Source organism: Arachis hypogaea, chromosome 12 (assembly GCF_003086295.3).
Source record: "Arachis hypogaea cultivar Tifrunner chromosome 12, arahy.Tifrunner.gnm2.J5K5, whole genome shotgun sequence".
Lineage (NCBI taxonomy): Eukaryota > Viridiplantae > Streptophyta > Magnoliopsida > Fabales > Fabaceae > Arachis > Arachis hypogaea.
In genome coordinates this window covers 83503627-83526401 of record NC_092047.1, presented here as the reverse complement: position 1 = coordinate 83526401, position 22775 = coordinate 83503627, and the positions used below count along the sequence as shown (strand labels likewise).

The following is a 22775-nucleotide window of genomic DNA, read 5'->3' as shown; positions in this document are numbered from 1 at the left end:
CCAGTGTCCACTAGGATTCGCTTTACTAAGCTAGTTCCAACTCTAGCTGTGATCACCATCGGAGGGTTCTCTGATAAGTCGTCAAACCATTGGTCCTCGGGTCCGAATGATATTGACGGTATCCTCCTGGAGTGTTCCCTGGGCCTTTCCCCGCTACTGGCCTGACGGGTATGGTTGTAGGCGGGCTGCCGTTTGTTGGCTGCCACGACCTGGCTAACCTCTTCATCATTGATATACTCCTTGGCCACGTTCTGGATTTCTTGCATTGTCTACACGGGCTTGGTGGTGAGATGTTTTCTGAAATCCTCGTTCAACAACCCGTTCGTCAAGCACAAGCTGGCCACCGAGTCGGTTAGGCCGTCGATCTCCAAGCACTCGTCATTGAACCTATCCAGGTACTTCCTGGTCGGCTCGCCATTTCTCTCTGTCACCCCGAGCAGGTGGATCGGGTGCTTCGCTTTAGTGATGCGTGTGGTGAACTGAGCTAGAAAGGTGCGACTGATGTCGGAAAAGGTGGTTACAGAACCCTGAGGGAGAGCATTGAACCAGTGAATTGCTGGTCCAGCTAAGGTCACGGGGAAGGTGCGACACCTTACTTCATCACCCATCCCTTCTAGGTTCATCCTGGCCTCAAAGGCCGTTAGGTGTTCTTAGGGGTCTTGGGTCCCATCATACCTCATATCTGTTGGCTTATCGAAGTGCTTCGGTAGCCGGACCTCGAGGATCGAATGGTAAAAAGGGGTTGCCCCCATGATCACGGGTGGTCGCCTTCTCCTCGGTCTTTCTCTGCTGTCTTCTCGGTTCTCCTCTGCAGTATTTCTTGTCAGGGGTCGGGTGTAAATCACGGGATCTCGACGTCTCCTTGGCACTTCCCTGCTTTCTCCTTGACTTTCTGCCTCCAATCGGGGGCTCGGGGTACATCTGGAGTGACTCCTTCGGGGACTTCTCCATCTTATTTGAGGAGACCGGGAGCGCTCGTGCCTTGGAGTTGGTCGGTGGTGCTCTCTGTTGGCCACCTCCCACACCAGGTTTTGCACTCTGTGGCGTAAATCTTGTATTATTCTGGCACTATCACTACGTGTTCCTCCGAATGGTCGCCTCTCGTAGGAGCGCGAAGGGAGCTCAGGTTGTCGAAAAGGGGATCTGGTGCGTTTGCGAGAGGAAGTCACTGAGGCTACCCTGCCGCTTCTTGGGACCATTTCCTCCCTGCGTGGTTCACCTCCATTGTCCGCCTCTACGGGACCTAACAGAAAGTCCATCTTGGCCAGGCAGTCCCCACAGACGCCGCCAATGTTCGGTAGCTCGGAGCTTCGGACGGGTAAGAGGGGTGCTCCAGATGAGAAGGTGGGGATTAGCCTGTGTCTGGGTCTGTAGATAAGATGCGCGAGCTGACGACCTCTCGAGCTCTTCATGAGGCATGGGGGTGCCACCTGAAATGACACTCTGACGCCCAAGTCAGAAAGTACGCAGGTAACAGTGAGTAAAAAAATGGTAGTGACGTACCTTAGCGAGGGGTAGGGCCTCCCTCCCCTTTTATACCTTGTCAGAGGGGTGGGTCCCACGAGGACAGACCCACCTTCCTCGAATTTTCCTAGCTCCAGCTGTGAGGTAGCTGGCTCCATAGGAGGAGAGGTGTCCGTGTCAGGGTCAGGACGTGTGATACCCCGTAGTCCGGCTGCTTGGGTCGGGTGGAACTGTATTTTGGGCTGGGTTGGCTATGTGGCCAGCTGGGCTGGGCCGCAACATAGTGTAAACGAGATATATGTTATCTCGTTTACACTGTAAACTAGATATATGTATTTATAAATAATTAAATATAATTTTTGAAGATAATAAAAAATACTAATGCTTTTAATTTGACCAAACTCTTAAAAATGGATTGTTTCAAATAGTAGGAAAGATAAACCGTCCATTTTGAATAAGAGGAAAGATAGACTGTCCAGTTAAAATAAGCACGTTAACACGTTCATAAGTGCACCGTTAAATTGTCCACTATTAACACGGTTATATTAGATTGACTCTTAATGGAATCATCCAACCAATCAATCCATCTCCATTGAATCTGGGATAAGATTATTTAAATTATATTTCAAATTTTTATGTACTCCCATACAATAAACGAAATTTCGTAAATTTAAAATTTAAAATTTCAAAAATTATATTTAATTATTTCGTTTAAAATTTTGAAACAGTTAAGAGAGGTTGACGAGAGAGAATTGAAACGGTTATCTCCCACGTGAATAGTGGGAGATAACGTGGGGAGATAACCGTTTCAATTCTCTTCCCACTATCCCATCAACCTCTCCTAATAATTGACAAACGGTTATCTCATTTTTTTTATTTATCATGCATCAACTTCAGGCTTCCTATCCCACTATCCCTATCAACCTCTCCTAATAATGGGCAAACGGTTATCTAATCTTTTTGTGTTTTATTTATCATGCATCAACCTCACGCTTCTCATAATTGGATCATAAGTTAACCTAAAATTTTTTAAGTACTCTTTTTGAGTACTAATTGATCAAATATATCCATCTTAATCTCTTCTACCAACTTTTTTATGTACTAATTGCATGCTAAAAATTTGGATTATTGATATTATTAGTATTTTTTTTATCATTTTCAATTATTTTTTAAAAATACATGTATCTCGTTTACACTGTAAACGAGATATACACATGTCGCGTCCAACTGTCTTATCTCGCTTACACTGTAAACGAGATACATGCAAAATTAGGGGTATTTATTTCGGTAAATATTTTTTTAATTATTTATTTTAGTAATTATTATATTTATTTAATTTATAAAAAAAAATCCATGTATAATCTCCTTTTTATTATTTCTTTTCGAATAAATGCCTTTAATATTTTTCTGTATCACTTGTAGTCATTAATTGAATTCTTTTAATTTAGTATTTGCCTTACAATTAAGAAAAGAGAAAGTATTAGAACATATACTAATTATGTACAATGTGTACAATAAATTAAAAAAAAATAAAATTAAAAATTAGATTATTAATTAATTATTTAATTTTAAATTTTAAAATTTAAAAAATTAGGATTAGCATTTAAACTCATTCAAATTATGTACAGTTATTTCTAATCTTACCGTAACCTCCAATACACGTCTAAAATTCACCGTCATCTTCTCCGGTCTTCACCTCGCGTCACTGAATTCCTTGTCGGCCATACCGACACCGCCGCATCCTCCCGCCGTCACCTCCGTCGGTCAGCCCAACGCACCTCACTCTCCGACGCTCAGCCCAACGCTGCTGCCGTTGTTTTCACGCTACTCTTTTGAACTAGCTTCGCTTTCTCCCATTCCTTCAAGCTTCTTCTCACTAAGGATATTACCATGCTCTTATTCTTCTTCGGATCCAAACATAGTTAGATTCTTTTATGATTTGAGCCATATGCTTCTCAACAATGCCGCTTTTGTCATGCCTAATCCTTCAAACTATGTTTTACCACAAGTTCCAACTATAGAATTATTCAACTACTTCCTAGACTGATTATTAGATCTTACTACAGACATACCATTTATTCATTAAAGTGTTGGATGAACATAGTTATTTTTTCTGTTTATTCATCTTCTTCTATTTTAATGGTCAATTTAGGATGATCATTTTAGTAGGTATGCGGATGGTTATTTTAATTTTATATAGATGATTATTTTGATTGGATTTGGTTTAGTTATATATAATTAAAATATGTTAGATGTTCAATTCATTAAGTATGCGGATGATTATTTTTATCCTTAAGTGGATGGTTATTTTTACTAAGGGTGAGTGGCGTGTGGCAAGCCAAGCAACCACGGTGAAATGGGATGATGAAGGTGGGAGTGGCCGCCGGTTGAAATAGAAGAGAGTATTGGAGTGAAATACTTTAGTAAATTAGGATTTCAGATGGTTATTTTTTTTTGAAATAACTAATTGAATTTTTTAAAGATTTGAAATTTGAAATTGGGAGATTTGAAATTTGAAATTTGAAATTTGATGTTAAATAACTGAATAAAAGTTTTTAAATTTAGGTAGTATGTGAAGTGATTTTTATTATTTATCTCTATTGGGCTAAATAACCAGCCCATTGTACACATTGTCAAGATTCTTCATTGGCTCCCTAGCGGAATTCGAAAAGAAAAAGAAAAATATGTGATACTTAAATAGTAGATATTTAAAACACATAACGAAAATTTATTTTTTTTTTATCAAACTCAATAAATATAATGAATGATTTATAACTTTTGAAGATGATAGAAATGACAATATTATTAATAAAATAGGTAAAAAAAATTTACTTTCATAGACAATATATTCTTAATTAAAGAATTGAAGTATAATCGTTTGAGTATTAGTCAATTATGTGATATAAGATATATAGTGACTTTTAAGAGGCTTGAATGCATTGTTCTTGATGAAATTTTTAAGGAGATTTTATTTATTACTAAGAAATATGATAATGTGTATGGTTTAATTCTAAATGAACTAAAATGTCAAAATATCACTTTTTTCATCTTTCGAATATTAAAAATTTCTTTGGCTGCATTTTAAATTTCTAAACTTGTAAAAAAAAATTAATGAGAGGTCTTTCTAAAATCAAATTTGATAAAAATGTCACCATAATGCTGTTACCTATTAAAAAAATCATACATATTACATGTTATCCTAAAGTTGTTCCAAGTTTTCTTAATGTTGAGGATATCAGGAATAAAACTCAAGACCAAGAGAAATCAGATTCACTGCAAGTTGTACTAGAAAATTCTATAACAAAAAATTCTGTAGGAGACAATTTTATGAGGAGTGTTAGGAAGTCAGCAAATTTTGTTATTTGTAGTCATCAATTAATTATCATTAGTATTTTTAATGGTGTGAGATTACATCTAATAGTGTAGGATTACTCACTTTTCTTTACTGGTTAAGTATTGGCCAAATTTTAATAAAGTGTTGGTCCCCTAGACTTTTTTCTGGAGTAACTAAAAATCTTAAAAGCCCCAACTTGAATCCAAATCTACCCCTAAGAGCTCCAAACTTATGAAATGGATATTTTTAAAAAATTATCCACATAATTTTATCATTGGAGATCCATCACAAGGTGTCATTACAAGATCTTCATTAAGAATAAGAAAGCTAAACAACTTAGCTCCAGTTTCTCAAATTAAACCTCCAAATATAGAGAAAACATTTAAAAATTCTTCATGGGTTAAAATTTTAAAAGATGAACTACTTCAATTTAAGAAAAGCAAGGTTTGGACTGTTGTACCCGATTCCAATGGGAAGAAAATGATCAAAATAAAGTGGATCTTTTAAAATAAGTTGGATGAAGATGGGACATTACAAGAAATAAAACTAAGTGGATATTAATTTTGATGAATCATTTACACCCATTACAAATATAGAAACCATAAGATTATTGCTTGCTTATCTCTTAAACCATCAAGACAAACTAAAAATAGCATATTGATCCTTTATTCAGTGCAAAGCACATGACCTTTTTTATATGGGACTTCTTTAACAGATGCTTAGAGTATTTAGTTGTGTTTTTTGTTTATTTATTTGTAGTGGAATTTTTCTTCCACTATATTGAATATTTGAAAAATTAGATTAGAAAAATGATTTCCATTCATCTTAAATGAAATTACTTACATTTTGTTCTTGCCCAAAGTGTAAATTACTTGCTGTGCTGAAGAATCGGCTATTTTCAAGTGCTTTAATCTTTACCAATTTTTTTAATTACACAAATTTTTTTAAAAAACTAGTAAATGAAATAGCGGTGATTTACAATTGGCGCAAAAACCAATGCCCACACCTTAAAGGACGACGCTCTCACAAGCATCGCAGTATTATTTTGCGGCAATTTGAAATTGTCACAATTCATATAAAATTACTGCTAAAATGAATGTCTTGTAGTGAAAGACAAAATTGATGAGGTGCAATACAGGATAATGCTTTAAAAAAAGTCAAAATCAATTAGTATAAAAGATCAACTATTCTAGTATGCCCATATTTATGATAGTTACGGTAGTTATGCAAGTATTGTTAAAATTAAAGGCATACTTTTTTATATTTTGGTAACGCTTTTTTAGCAACACTTTAAAAAGCATTGTTAAATAATAAAAAATATTATTTTTATTTTAGCAATATTTGTTTAGAATACCATAACACCATAGTATAAGCATACTAAAATTCACTTGATGTTGATGAGTTTTAGGAAGAAAAAGAAAAACTAAAAAAAAAAACCAAATAGTGCATGAAAGCACACAACATATTGTGTATGATTAGAATAGATAAGTAGATTTTACATTTACATATTTTAGTTGAAGGCCCATGCAACTCATGAGGTTTTGTAAGTTTTTAGATGCAAAATCTCTTAGGACATTCAATAGTAAAAAATAGAAAAACAAAAAAGAAATCAACATAAAAATTATATAAGACAATCTATTAGATAAAAAGATAAAAAAGTATGGTTCTATATTTATAGTCAAACATAATTCTTTTTTCCCCCTAAGAACCTTCGAAAATAATTTATAATAATGCAAGTGACATATCTAAAAAAGAAGTTAACAACATATTATTCAAAGAGCAAGCTAAGAAAGTGATACTGAGAAATTGGGAGTAAAGAGTTATTATTTAGTTTACAAATCATCTGCTTCTAGATTATTAGCACCATAATCAACTTGTTCGGTCTCTATGCAGTGAAAACATATTCTAGGTGCATAACTGATCTTAGTGTACGTTAGTAAAATTTGTGCATAAACTAATTATTTGTTGCATGAAATATGCTGTGCAATTATTTTCCTTGACTCTAGGATTTTTGAGTGTTTTGGTAGGATTTAAGAGGAATTATATCCAAATTTTGAGAGATTTCTCCGAGTCTATTCAAACTACAATGGCAGCGACTATCGCCTCTTTGAATCTTGATCATGTGAGTCTTGGTGTAACAAGGAAGAGGAGGATAAAGTGATTAAGCTTAATGATAAAGATATCTGAGAAGGAGTGGAAAATTGCTCGAAAAGTTTGGTCGGCAAATTACTCTCGGATAGAGGTTTTAGTGCTAGAATTATGGAAATGGCGCTCTTTGCGATATGGAGACAACCAGATAGCTTTAAAGTTCTAAATTATGGAGATAATTAATTTATTTTAATTTTTCTTTGATAAAGAGATTGATCTGATTAGGTTGGAAAAGGAGCACCTTGACTGTTCAAGAATTATGTCTTGAATTTAAAAATCTAGGAGAAAAATAAAACCATCAAGAAAGAAAAGTTTGCTCATGTATAGATCTAGTTGTAGCTGTGGGAAGGCATTCGGAAGAGTCTTAGATGTGGACCTATTTACAAAGAGGAAAAAGGAGGAGAGAATTCTCAAGGAATAGGTGCTTACGGATATTACAAGACCTTTGAGAAGAACACTAAAAATTACAGGCAGTAGCAATCACTACAAGAAAACCACGCTTTTGTTATGCTTTTAAAGCATGGCCAAAAGTTGAAAAAAGCACAACGATAGCTTTTTGCTATGCTTTTTGAGTTACCGACACGCTTTTGATAGGATCACATTTGCAAGCGTGTCGGTTGCTCTATCGTTATACTTTTGTCGATCTATTGGCACGCTTTATTTTTTGTCATGCTTTTATCTGTTGCCATGCTTAAAAGTGTGGCCATATGTAAAAGATATGGCTATGTTTTTAAAGTGTACCAATAGTAAATATATGGCTACGTTTTTGAAGCGTGCCAATAGTCGAAGATATGGCTACGCTACTTAAGCTTGCCAATAGTGTGGTTATGGCTATGTTTTTCGAACGTGGCTATTGATAACTACTGTACAATATGACCACTCTTTTTAAGCGTAGCATTAAGTTTGTTCAGTAACCTATTGTTCTCCTTTTTTAATCTTCCTAAAAAAACATCTTACAAAATTCATATATAATTTTAAATCATAGTTTAAAAGAGTAATTCGGACAATGACCAATAATTTTAAATCAACCAATCCAACATATATGAATTTGTCAACAAAAAAATATACTTTGATCATATGATAGCATTCTAACAAAATACCAAAAATCAAAGTCATAACAACTATTAATAATTTCCTAATATGTGAATTACAAATAAAATACAAACATTCTTTACAATAACAAAGTTGACATTCATTCCTCAGCGTGGGAGAAATTAATTAGAAACATGAAATTAAAGGGTGGATGCATAAATTTAAGCAAAAGTGGAATAGCTCAGCCAGCAATTGTGTCTTGTCAAATAATAAAGCAAGCTACATTTGATCATGAATATTTTCTCGGCCATGTTACAGCCACTTATATGTCACCCTACAATTTCACGCAACATCTATGATTTTCATTTTTTCTTGTCCTGCACAATCAAGCAAGGTTTCAAATAAATTGGTCAATTCAGATTATATTAAAAAATAAGATAGTAATATACATTATAACTTATACCAAAGGCTAAATTTTTCTTTCACTTTTGTAATTGAAGAAAATGAAAATAAAAATGATTAAGTGGATTAGTAGAATTATAAATAGTCATATAGTATGATACTTTCGGAACTTTTATTAAAAAACCATCAACCACCTATTAAGTAATCAGAAAAATAAACTTGCTTTTAAGTGCTAATTCACAATATGCATACTGGGGTTTATTCTTAAAAATTGCACTCATCACATGGTGGAATTGGTCATTCAAACAGTAATAGCAGCACTCGTACCATTGAATGATTTGATAATCTATACAGTACAGTCAATTAATGAAACTAGGCAATATTTTATAAGCCAAATGATACAGTTTTAACAAGCACCAGATGTAAATAGAGGCCTGGAACTTATAGGAAATAATGAACGAATTCATTTTACATGTTGGATAAGGCCTTATATGCTCCATGCTGGATACGTTCATTTGAAATTCAACATGGTCATGGAAGACGGATCATCATTAGAGTAGCTTTAGAGTGAGTTTACTACCATTGTGAATACTCTTTGTGGCAACTCTTAACACAGCACGACTTTTGTATAGCCTATTATGGTCATAAAAGACATTAAGAAATCAAAATGGCGGGTAAAGGAAATAGCCATCAACATCTTTTACAAAGCAATTCTCAGTAAACTATAAACTATCTTGAAAGAACTCTCTTTATTGTCTTATTTGCTAAATTGCTAGGTAAAAGACAGGTTGTTAGTAGTAGTAGTAGTAGTACCGTATCCCTTATAAATCGGGAAAACCGAGTTATACCTCGGTGGTGGTGGTAGTAGTAGTAGTAGTATCTCTTCTAAATCGGGCAAACTGAGTTATACCTCGGTAAAAGAAAACAAATTCTAAAGCAACAACCATCCACCGTAACAACTCCCTCCCCATATCTCGAACACTCCTAAGATATCGGCTCTGGAAATCTCGAAAAAAATCACCAGCTAATTGACCTACAACGATTATAAATAAAGTTCCCAGCCGAGGATATAGGGCAGAAGAAAAAAAGCATAACACAATGTCACATTTACTCTCTTTACTTCAAAGATATTTCACTGTCTTGAGCGTCGGAGTTCTTTTTGCAGGTTTCACGCCCGGGTCCGAGTTCTGAGGATTACTTCCTTGCTGATCAAGAGGCTTCAAAGACTCGTAGAATAGCATGGAGCCGATCTATAGCGCGGAAGAGTATCCTTGACGGAATATTTGGCGCCCACCATGGGGCCCAACTTTGAGTAATCCCATGCCAATTTTGTCTTACCTTTTTTGTAGGACCGTGGCCGACGATGATGTACCTCAACCCCTCCCCCGACTCATGACGAGTTAGTAGCCATGAACCCTGCCCTTCAAGCCGAAGTTAAGAAAATGGCTGACATGTTAGCCCAAAGCAAAAATGGGGATCCCATCTCTTAACTCTTTTGGAGCTATTATTTTTACAGTTCACTTTTGTGTAAAGTTTTCTGTGCAGGATAACATCGTCGCAACAGTACACGCCGACCATAAGGATGCTCAGCAATGCTACAATGCGGGCCTAAGGACAAAAATAACACAAAAGGAAGGCATCAAAAGGGTCAACTCTGTCTACAATACGGAGAACATCCCAACTTTGGCCGAATTGGATCCACAAAATAATACTAGTCGACCTGCTCTAACAGGCGACTTACACAAGGTACAACTAGCTGATTTTGGTCATTTTACTAACATTGGTTCTGTTTTCTCTATAGGAACCGAGCACCACCTTATCAAACTGCTAAGATCCAACTCCGATCTTTTCGCATGGACACCTGCGGACATGCCGGAAATTGACCCAAATTTCATATGCCATAGACTCGCAGTCAACCCTAATGCTTGCCCTGTACGACAGAAAAATGGAACTTAGGAACAGAAAAAAGAAACGCAACAGTATCAAAAACACAAAACTTGCTCGATACAAGATTCATCCGGGAACTCAGATTCTTATCATGGTTGGCAAATGTAGTTATGGTAAAAAAGAGCTCGGAAAAGTGGCGAATGTAGGTGGATTTTGCATATCTGAATAAAGCATGTCCAAAAGACTCATACCCACTGCCGAACATTGATAGATTGGTAGACAATACTTCAGGATTTGAAGTACTCAGCTTCATGGATGCTTACTCCGGCTATAATTAGATACTAATGCACCCAGACGACCAAGACAAAATGGCATTCATAACTTACCACGGTAATTTCTTTTATAAAGTTATGCCGTTTGGATTAAAAAGTGCAGGGGCTACTTACCAGCGACTGATGGAAAAAGTCTTCAAAGACCAAATCGGATGAAACATTGAAATATGTGTTGATAACATGGTAGTTAAGTCAAGTTCAGAGGAGAATCATCAAGCTGACCTTCTTGAAGTTTTTCAACAACTTCGAGATGCAACATGAGGCTAAACCCTGAGAAATGCGCATTTGGAGTACATGGAGGCAAATTCCTTGGATTCTTAATAACACACCGAGGAATAGAAGCAAACCCTGATAAATGTCAAGCTGTGATACAAATGCAGTCACCTCAGACAGTCAAAGAAGTACAACAACTCACCGGTTGTTTGGCAGCTTTGTCACGCTTCCTGCCTGCGGCTGCTGCAAAATCATATCATTTTTTTAATAACTTGAGGAAGACCAAGAAGTTCATCTGGACAGATAAATGCGAAAAGCCTCCACTAAATTAAAAAATATCCTCAATTCACCACCTATACTTCAGAAACCTCAACAAGGTAAGCCCCTCTACTTATACCTTTCAATTTCAGCTAATGCAGTCAGTTCTGTACTTGTGATAGAAATAGGTAAAGAGTAGCACCCAGTTTATTTTGTCAGTAAAGTCCTATAGAACGTAGAAACAAGATATCCAATAATAGAAAAACTTGCATTTGGTTTGATCACTACAGCTCGGCGGTTGCAGTACTATTTCCAAAATCACCAAATAATAGTTTGGACCAGCCAACCACTACGCCAAATATTGGCACGACCGGATCTAGCGGGACGGCTTACAAAGTGGTCGATAGAGCTCTTAGAATTTGACATCTGTTATCAATCGCGGGGGTCATCAAAAGCACAAGCATTGGCTGACTTTATTTCAGAATTCACCACCTCACAAAATATATCCCCCAAATCGGAGCTATATGTGGATGGGGCCTCCAATGAAACGGATGTGGGACTGGAATCCTACTCAAAGACAACATCGAAGTACATGCCGAACAATCAATAAGATTTCTGTTTCAAACAAGCAATAATCAGGCCGAATATGAAGCATTGTTGGCCAGATTGCGATTGGCAAACAAGGTAAACGTTCAAAATCTAAGAGTATACTGTGATTCCCTCTTTGTCATGCAGCAGGTAAGTGGTCACTTTCAAGAACTCGATCCTTTCTTAAAAAAAATATTTGAATATGTCAAAAGATATAATACAATATTTTCAAAAATTTGAAATATCACACATACCCAGAGAACAAAATCATAGGGCAGACATTTTATCTAAATCAGCTACTTCTAGAATAACTGATTTTGCAAATACTATGTCATATGTTACATTAACTAAGCCGAGTTTAGATGTCAAGCCCGTTTTCAGTGTGTCACAGGAAGAAGACTAGCGATGCTCGTATGTAACATATCTAAGAACTGAAGAAATACCACCTAATGAACAACCAAAGTCATTCAGAAAAAAAGTGAGCTATTAAACTCTCATAGGAAACGACCTGTACAAACGAGGTTTCTCTCGACCGTTGCTAAAGTGCTGAGGACCGTTAGAAGCAGATGCCACCATATCCAAGGTCCATGATGGCATTTGTGAAACAGGAGGATGGAGTCTAGCTACAAAAATCTTGCGAGCTGGATATTACTGGTCAACCCTGCGGAAGGATTGCATGGACAAAGTACAGAGTTGCGATGCATGCCAAAAATGTGCACCATTCATTCATAGTCCCGCCGAGCTATTGCATACTTCCGATGTTCCCTGGCCTTTTCATAAATGGGGGATGGATATCCTAGGACCATTCCCAATATCGGCATGATAAGTAAAATTCCTGTTAGTAGCAATTAACTATTTTACAAAGTGGATAGAAGTACAACCACTTGCAAAGATAACCTCTGACAAACTACGCTCTTTTATTTGGAAATCACTCATATGTAAATATGGCTTACCCAAAGAAATTATTTCTGATAACTGTCATTAGTTCACTGATAAAAAAATTGCATCATTTCTAACTGACCTTTGCATTAAGCATCACTTTTCCTCCGTCGAGCACCCGCAAAGTAATGGGCTCGCAGAGGAAGCTAATAAAATTATTTTGCAGGCTTTAAAGAAAAAATTAACAGAGGCCAAAGGACATGGACCGAGCTTATACCAGAGATCCTGTGGAGCTACAATACAATACCACAATCTTCAAACAATGAAACTTCGTTCCAATTAGTATACGGCACAGATTTTATGATCTCAATTGAGATCACCCAAGGTTCAATTCGGACCGAGTTTTTTTATGAAACTACCAACATGGATGCAATATCATCCGAGCTCGATATGATAAATGACGAACAAAATTTGGCCAAGCTTTGACAGAAGTCCATGCAATTAGCTATGCAACAAAACTATAACAAAATAGTACGACCTAGAGTACTACAACAAGGAGATCTAGTGCTACGAAGAATAGAAGAAGTCTGAAAGCCCACAGGACATGGCAAGCTAGCAGCAACATGGGAAGGACCTTTCAGAGTCTGTAAAGTCATTGAAAATGGAGCTTATCATCTAGAAACATTGGATGGAGATGCGATACCCAGCACTTGGAACATTTCATCGTTGAAGTTCTATTATAGCTGACTTTCATTGTAAAAAGTTGGGGTGGATAGGTACTCTTTTTCTTGATCACGAGATTTTTTCCCAAAGGAGGGTTTTACTCGGAAAGGTTTTAACGAGACCGACCTCACCACACCTTCCACATTGGAAGGTCTTTTCACTTGGTGTGTGCTTGGGCTGAGCATTGAAGTTTTCACGTGCATAGGCTATTCTTGGAGTTAAACTCCAGCTTGGGTGCCAGTTTGGGCGTTTAACTCCAATTCTGGTGCCAGTTTGGGCGTTTTACGCCAGGAAGTTTTTGGCTGGCTTTGGATGCCAGTTTGAGCCATCAAATCTCGAGCAAAGTATAAACTATCATATATTGCTAGAAAGCCCAGGATGGCTACTTTCCAACGCAATTAAGAGTGCGCCAATTGGGCTTATGTAGCTCCAGAAAATCCACTTCGAGTGCAGAAGGGTCAGAATCCAACAGCATCTGCAGTCCTTTTTCAGCCTCTGAATCAGATTTTTGCTCAGGTCCCTCAATTTCAGCCAGAAAATACCTGAAATCACAGAAAAACACACAAACTCATAGTGAAGTCCAGAAATGTGATTTTTGCATAAAAACTAATAAAAATATAATAAAAAGAAACTAAAACATACTAAAAACTATGTAAAAACAATGCCAAAAAGGGTATAAATTATCCGCTCATCACAACACCAAACTTAAATTGTTGCTTGTCCCCAAGCAACTAAAAACAAAATAAGATAAAAAGAAGAGAAAATACAATAAATTCCAAACTTATCAGTGAACTTAGTTCCAATTAGATGAGCGGGGCTAGTAGCCTTTTTGCTTCTTAACAGTTTTGGCATCTCACTTTATCCTTTGAAGTTCAGAATGATTGGCATCCATAGGAACTTAGAATTCAGATAGTGTTATTGATTCTCTTAGTTCAGTATGTTGATTCTTGAACATAGCTACTTTATGAGTCTTGGCCGTGACCCTAAGGATTTTGTTTTTCAGTATTACCACCGGATACATAAATGCCACAGACACATAACTGGGTGAACCTTTTCAGATTGTGACTCAGCTTTACTAGAGTCCCAGTTAGAGGTGTCCAGAGCTCTTAAGCACACTCTTTTTGCTTTGGACCACAACTTTAACCGCTCAGTCTCAAGCTTTTCACTTGACACCTTCACGCCACAAGCACAAGGTTAGGGACAGCTTGGTTTAGCTGCTTAGGCCAAGATTTTATTTCTTTGGGCCCTCCTATCCATTAATGCTCAAGTCTTGGATACTTTTTACCCTTGTCTTTTGGTTTAAAGGGCTATTGACTTTTTCTGCTTGCTTTTTCTTTTTCTTTCTCTTTTTTTTCTTTGTTTTTTTTGCCATATTTTTTTTCTTTTTTTTCACAAGCCTTGCTTTTCACTGCTTTTTCTTGCTTCAAGAATCAATTTTATGATTTTTCAGATTATCAATAACATTTCTCTTTTTCCATTGTTCTTTCAAGAGCCAACAATTTTAACATTCATAAACAACAAATTCAAAAATATGCACTGTTCAAGCATTCATTCAGAAAACAAAAAGTATTGCCACCACATCAAAATAATTAAACTAATTTCAAGATAAATTTTGAAATCATGCATTTCTTGTTCTTTTGTAATTAAAAATATTTTTCATTTAAGAAAGGTGAAGGATTCATAGGACATTCATAGCTTTAAGACATAGACACTAGACACTAATGATCATGTAATAAAGTCACAAACATAGACAAAACATAAAGCATATATTTTGAAAAACAGAAGAATAAGAACAAGGAAATTAAAGAACGTGTCCACCTTAGTGATGGCGGCTAGTTCTTCCTCTTGAAGATCTTATGGAGTGCTTGAGCTCCTCTATGTCTCTTTCTTGCCTTTGTTGCTCGTCCCTCATGGCTCTTTGGTCCTCTCTGATTTCATTGAGGATAATGGAGTGCTCTTGGTGCTCCATCCTTAGTTGCCCCATGTTGGAACTCAATTCTCCTAAGGAGGTGTTGATTTGCTCCCAATAGTTTTGTGGAGGAAAGTGCATCCCTTGAGGCATCTCAGGGATTTCTTGATGAGGAATTTCTTCATGCTCTTATTGAGGTCCATGAGTGGGCTCTCTTGTTTGCTCCATCCTTTTCTTAGTGATGGGCTTGTCCTCATCAATGAGGATGTCTTCCTCTATGACAATTCCAGCTGAATTGCATAGGTTACAGATGAGATAAGGGAAGGCTAACCTTGCCAAATTAGAGGGCTTGTCCTCCATCTTGTAGAGTTCTAGAGGTATAATCTCATGAACTTCTACTTCCTTTCTATTCATGATGCTATGGATCATGATAGCCCGGTCTATTGTAACTTCAGACCGGTTGCTAGTAGGAATGATAGAGCATTAGATGAACTCCAACCATCCCCTAGCCACGGGTTTGAGGTCAAGCCTTCTCAGTTGAACCGGCTTGTCTCTTGACTTTCTCTTCCATTGAGCTCCTTTCACACAAATGTCCCTACGGACTTGGTCCAACCTTTGATCAAAGTTGACCCTTCTAGTGAAAGGATGAAGATCTCCTCTTATCATTGGCAAGTTAAATGCCAACCTCACATTTTCCGGACTAAAATCCAAGTAATTCTCCCGCACCATTGTGAGCCAATTCTTTGGGTTCGAGTTCATACTTTGGTCATGGTTCTTAGTGATCCATGCATTAGCATAGAACTCTGGAACCATTAAGATTTCAATTTGTTGGATTGGGTTGGTGAGAGCTTCCCAACCTCTTCTTCGAATCTCACATTGGATCTCTGGATATTCACTCTTTTTGAGCATGAAGGGGACCTTGGAGATCACCTTTTTCTTGGCCACAACTTCATAGAAGTGGTCTTGATGGACCTTTGAGATGAATCTCTCCATCTTCCATGACTCGGACGTGGAAGCAATTGCCTTCTCTTTTCTCTTTCTAGAGGTTTCTCCGGTCTTAGGTACCATTAGTGGATATAGAAAAATAGAAAAGCAGAGCTTTTTCCACACCAAACTTAAAAGGTTTGCTCATCCTCGAGCAAAAGAAGAAAGAAAGGAGTAGAAGAAGAAGAAATGGAGGAGATGGAGGGTAGTAGTGGTTTTGACCAAGGGGGGTAGTAGTGTGTAGGATGTGTGAAAATAAAGGTAGTGAAGAGGGGTATTTATAAGGTAGGAGAGAGAGGGAATTTGGTCATGAAGGGGTGGGTTTGCGAGGAAAATGGTTTGAATTTTTGAATGGTGAGGTAGGTGGGGTTTATGATGGATGGATGTTAGTGGTGAAGAGAATATGGAGAAGAGGGTAGGATTTGATAGGTGAAGGGTATTTGGGGAAGAGTTAATGATGGGATTGGTCAAGGGTATTTGGGGAAGAGTGTTATGGAAAGGTGTGAAGAGGAGAGAATAAGAGGTGGGGTAGGTGGGGATCCTGTGGGGTCCACAGATCCTGAGGTGTCAAGGAATTCTGCTCCCTGCACTATTCTGGTGTTCAAACGCCCTCTATGTGCCAATTCTGGCGTTAAACACCAGCTCTGCTACCTTTCCTGGCGTTAAACGCCAGTCTGCTGCCCCTTTCTGGCGTTTAACGCCAGCCAGACGCCAGACACCCTTTTTTGGCGTTAAACACCCAGAGTGCTGCCCATTCCGGTGTTTAACGCCCAGAATGCTGCCATGCTGGGCGTTAAACACCCATTCTGCTATCCTTACTGGCATTTAAACGCCAGTAAGTCTGTCCTCCAGGGTGTGCTATTTTTGATGCTGTTTTTTATTTTTGCTTTAATTCTGCAGTTGTTTTTATGACTTCACATGATCATCGACCTAAAGAAAACATAAAATGACAATGGAATATAAATAAATATAATTAATTAACATTGGGTTGCCTCCCAACAAGCGTTTCTTTAATGTCAATAGCTTGACAGTGAGCTCTTAGAGAGCTTCACAGAGACTCAGAGCTTGATGATGGCCTCCCAACACCAAACTTAGAAGTTGACTGTGGGGACTCTGTTTGACTCTGTATTGAGAGAAGCCTTTCATGCTTCTTCTCCATGGTTACAGACAAAGATCCTTGAGCCTGAAACACAAGGTAGTCCTCATTCAATTGAAGGACTAACTCTCCTCTGTCCACATCAATCACAGATCTTACTGTGGCTAGAAAGGGTCTTCCAAGGATGATGGATTCATCTTTATCCTTCCCAGTGTCTAGGATTATAAAGTCAGCAGGGATGTAAAAGCCTTCAACCTTCACTAAGACATCCTCTACAAGTCCATAAGCCTGTTTCCTTGAATTGTCTGCCATCTCTAGTGAGATTCTTGCAGCTTGTACCTCAAAGATCCCTAGTTTCTCCATTACAGAGAGTGGCATGACAGTTATACTTGAACCAAGGTCACACAGAGCCTTCTTAAAGGTTATGGTGCCTATGATACAAGGTATTAAGAACTTTTCGGGATCCGGTTTCTTCTGAGGCAACTTCTGTTGAACCAAGGTATTCAGTTCATTGATGAGCAATGGAGGTTCATCCTCCCAAGTCTCATTACCAAATAACTTGGCATTCAGCTTCATGATTGCTCTAAGATACTGAGCAACTTGCTCTTCAATAATATCTTCATCCTCTTCAGAGGAAGAATACTCATCAGAGCTCATGAATGGCAACAATAAGTTCAGTGGAATCTCTATGGTCTCTATATGAGTCTCAGATTCCTTTGGTTCCTCAATGGGGAACTCCTTATTGGCTAGTGGACGTCCATTGAGGTCTTCCTCATTGGAAATCACTATCTTCTGACTCTCTCCAGGTTCGGCCATGTTGGGTATATTGATGGCCTTGCACTCTCTTTTTGAATTCTCTTCTGTATTGCTTGGGAGAGTACTAGGAGGAGTTTCAGCAACTCTTTTACTTAGTTGACCAACTTGTGCCTCCAAATTTCTGATGGAAGACCTTGTTTCAGTCATGAAACTGAGAGTGGTCTTAGATAGATCAGAGACTATGGTTGCTAAGTCAAAGAGGCTCTGCTTAGAATTCTCTGTTTGTTGCTCAGAAGATGATGGAAAAGGCTTGCTATTGCCAAACCTATTTCTCCCACTATTATTATTATTGAAGCCTTGATTATGCTTCTACTGATCCTTCCATGAGAAATTAGGATGAATTCTCCATGAAGGATTATAAGTGTTTCCATAGGATTCTCCCATGTAATTCACTTCTTCCATTGCAGGGTTCTCAGGGTCATAAGCTTCTTCTTCAGAGGAAGCTTCTTTAGTACTACCAGATGCAGCTTGCATTCCAATCAGACTCTGAGAAATCATATTGACTTACTGAGTCAATATTTTATTCTGAGCCAATATTGCATTCAGAGTATCAATCTCAAGAACTCCTTTCTTCTAAGTTGTCCCATTATTCATAGGATTTCTTTCAGAAGTATAAATGAACTGGTTATTTGTAACCATTTCAATGAGTTCCTGGGCTTCTGCAGGCGTCTTCTTCAGATGAAGAGATCCACCAGCAGAGTGATCCAATGATATCTTGGACAATTCAGACAGACCATCATAGAATATACATAAGATGCTCCATGCTGAAAGCATGTCAGAAGGACACCTTCTGATCAATTGCTTGTATCTTTTTGAAGCTTCATAGAGGGATTCACCTTCCTTCTATCTGAAGGTTTGGACTTCCACTCTAAGCTTGCTCAACTTTTGAGGTGGAAAGAATTTGGCCAAGAAGGCATTGACTAACTTTTTCCAAGAGTTCAGGCTTTCTTTAGGTTGTGAGTCCAACCATATCCTAGCTCTGTCTCTTACAGCAAAGGGGAAAAGCATAAGTCTGTGGACCTCAGGATTAACCCCATTGGTCTTAACAGTGTCACAGATTTGCAAGAATTCAACTAAAAACTGATGAGGATCTTTCAATGAAAGTCCATGAAACTTGCAATTCTGCGGCATTAGAGAAACTAATTGAGGCTTAAGCTCAAAGTTGTTTGCTCCAATTGCAGGAATTGAGATGCTTCTTCCATAGAAGTCAGAAGTTGGTGCAGTAAAGTCACCAAGCATCTTCCTTGCATCTCCACTATTGTTGTTATTTTTGGCTGCCATCTCTACCTCTTTTTCAAAAATTTCTATTAGGTCCTCTCTAGAGTTTTGTGCTTTAGCTTCTCTTAGCTTCCTCTTTAGAGTCTATTCAGGTTCAGGATCAGCTTCAACAAGAATGTTCTTATCCTTGTTCTTGCTCATATGAAAAAGAAGAGAACAGAAAAGAAGAGGAATCCTCTATGTCACAGTATAGAGATTCCTTTATGTGAGTAGAAGAAGAGAAGAATAGAAGAATGAGGTAGAGAGAGAATAAAGAGAATTCAAACACAGAGAGAGGGAGAGGGTTCAAATTTTTACGAAAAAGAGAAGTGTTAGTAAATAAATAAAATAAACAGAAAGAGATGAGAGAGAAAAGAGTATTCGAATATTAATAAAATAAAAATATTTTTTATTTTTATTTTAATTATTAGTTAGAATTCGAAATTTAAGAAGAGAAATAAAATTAAATTAAAATTTAAAACAATTAGTCAATTAAAAGGAATTTTGAAAAAGTTATTAGTGGTTTTCGAAAATTAAAGAGAGAAAAATAGTTAGGTGGTTTTGAAAGAGATAAAAATAGTAAACTTTTAAAATAAAAAAAAGTCAAGTAGTTAATTGAAAAAGATTTGAAAATAAATTTTGAAAAGATGAGAGGTTAGAAAAAGATTTTGAAATTAAGTTTTGAAAAAGATATGATTGAAATTCATTTTGAAAAAGATTTGAAAAGGAAATTAAAAAGATTTGATTTTTGAAATTAAAGTTGATTACTTGACTAACAAGAAACTAAAAGATATGATTCTAGAATTTAAAGATTGATCCTTTCTTAATAGGCAAGTAACAACTTGAAAATTTTTGACTCAAAATATTAAATGTTGGCAATAATTTCAAAAATCATGAAATAAAAATAAGAAAAAGATTTTGAAATTTAATTTTTGGGAATTTTTGAAAAACATGAAAGAAAAATGAAAAAAAAGATTTGATTTTGAAAAAGATTTGAAAAGATAGAATTTTTAATTTGAAATTTTGACTTGACTAACAAGAAACAACTAAAATTTTAAAATTTTTTGACCAAATCAATTCAAAATTTCGAAAATTATGAGCAAAATAAGGGAAATATATTTTTTTGATTTTTAAATTTTTAATGAGGAGAGAGAACAACAATAAAATGACACATGACATGGAAATTTAAGATCAAAACAAATAATGCATCTAAGAACATTTTGAATGTCAAGATGAACACCAAGAAGATTTTGAATGTCAAGATGAACATCAAGAACATATTTTTGAAAATTTTTAAGAAAAGGAACACATGCAAGACACCAAATTTAAAAATTTTTAATGTTTAGACTCTATGAATTCAAAAATGCATATGAAAAACAACAAAGAACACAAAACAAGAAAATCACAAGATCAAACAAGGAAAATCATCAAGAACAACTTGAAGATCAAGAAAAAACACATGATGGATTTTCGAAAATTCAAGAGAAATTAAAAACATGCAATTGACACAAAACTTAAAATTTGACACAAGACTCAAACAAGAAACACAAAATTTTTTGTTTTTATGGTTTTATTAATTTTTTTTATATTTTTTTTCGAAAATATTTTGGAAAAAGAAAATAAAGAGATTCAAATTTTTAATAAGAATTCCAGAATTCGTGCAATGTTTATTCTAAAGCTTCGGTATAATAGAATTAGAGATGGCCAATGGCCAGCCAACCTTCAGCATAACAATTACAGACATGTCCTTTCTACAATAGAAAGTGGAAACCTCGGTCCAAAAGATTAGACATGGCTTAACAGCCAGCCAGGCTTCAACATATCTCAAGAAACTCTAAAATTCATTCTTAAAAATTCTAAAGAACATACATTTTTTTTTGAATTTTTCGAAAACTAAATTTTTTTTGTTTTTTTTTCGAAAATAAAAAGCTTAAACATAAAATAAAATTACCTAATCTAAGCAACAAGATAAACCGTCAGTTGTCCAAACTCGTACAATCCCCGGCAACAGCGCCAAAAACTTGGTGTAGAAAATCGTGATTCACACTTTTCATATCTCCGCACAACTAACCAGTAAGTGCACTGGGTCGTCCAAGTAATAAACCTTACGTGAGTAAGGGTTGATCCCACGGAGATTGTCGGCTTGAAGCAAGCTATGGTCATCTTATAAATCTCAGTCAGACGGATTTAAATGGTTATGAGGTTTTGATAATTAAAAGATAAATAAAACATAAAATAAGATAAAGTTACTTATGTAATTCATTGGTGAAAATTTCAGATAAGCGTCTGGAGATGCTTTGTTGCTTCTGAACCTCTGCTTTCCTATTGCCTTCTTCCAACCATGCGTGCTCCCTTCCATGGCAAGCTGTAGGATCCTCTCAGTGAAAATGGTCCTCTACGGTTTCTGCATGGCTAATCAACGGTCGGATTTCTCGTCTCGAATTAAAAATACCAGGCACAGCTACCGCATGGCTAATCATCTGTCGATTCCCGCTAGCGTTGGAATAGAATCCATTGATCCTTTTGTACACTGTCACTGCGCCCAACATTCGCAGGTTTGAAGCTCGTCACAGTCATCCCTTTCCAGATCCTACTCGGAATACCACAGACAAGGTTTAGACTTTTCGGATCCCAGGAATGCTGCCAATGATTCTAGCCTATACCATGAAGATACTAATCTCACGGACTCGGTTCGTGTATTAGATACCCAAGAGATACGCACTCAAGCTGCGCCCAATGACTACGTTGAGCTCAGATAGAATGGGAGTGGTTATCAGGCACGCGTTCATAGGTTTGAGAATAATGATGAGTGTCACGGATCATCATATTCTCCATATTGAAGTACGAGTGAATATCTTAGAATAGAATCAAGCGTGATTGAATAGAAAACAGTAGTAATTGCATTAATTCATGAAGAACAGCAGAGCTTCACACCTTAATCTATGGGGTGTAGAAACTCCACCGTAGAAAATACATAAGTGAGAATAGTCTAGGCATGGCTGTGAGGCCAGCCTCCATTGTCTAAGGACTAAATGTCCAGAGATGTGAATACAATAGTAAAAAGTGCTATTTATACTAAACTAGTTACTAGGGTTTACAGAAAATGAGTAACTAAGTGCAGATAGTGCAGAAATCTACTTCCGGGGCCCACTTGGTGTATGCTTGGACTGAGCATTGAAGCTTTCACGTGCATAGGCTGTTCTTGGAGTTACACGCCATCTTGGGTGCCAGTTTGGGCGTTTTACGCAAGGAAGTTTTAGGCTAGCTTTGGACGCCAGTTTGGGCCATCAAATCTCGGACAAAGTATGAACTATCATACAACCGGTAGTTGTCAATCACCGTCAGTCCTCACCAACGGCACCAAAAACTTGGTGCGGATTTTGAGAATATCCACAACTGAATCGGCAAGTGCACCGGGTCGTCCAAGTAATACCTCAGGTAAGTGAGGGTCAA

The 22775-nt window shown here is 36.9% G+C and overlaps 1 protein-coding gene across 1 annotated transcript; it reads right to left on the bottom strand.

Moving 5' to 3' along the window:
* Positions 1-269: 269 nt before the first annotated feature.
* Positions 270-608, bottom strand: LOC112730177 (uncharacterized). The gene has a single exon (XM_025780276.1). The coding sequence runs from the start codon at positions 606-608 to the stop codon at positions 270-272; it is 339 nt and encodes a 112-aa protein (XP_025636061.1).
* Positions 609-22775: the final 22167 nt, after the last annotated feature.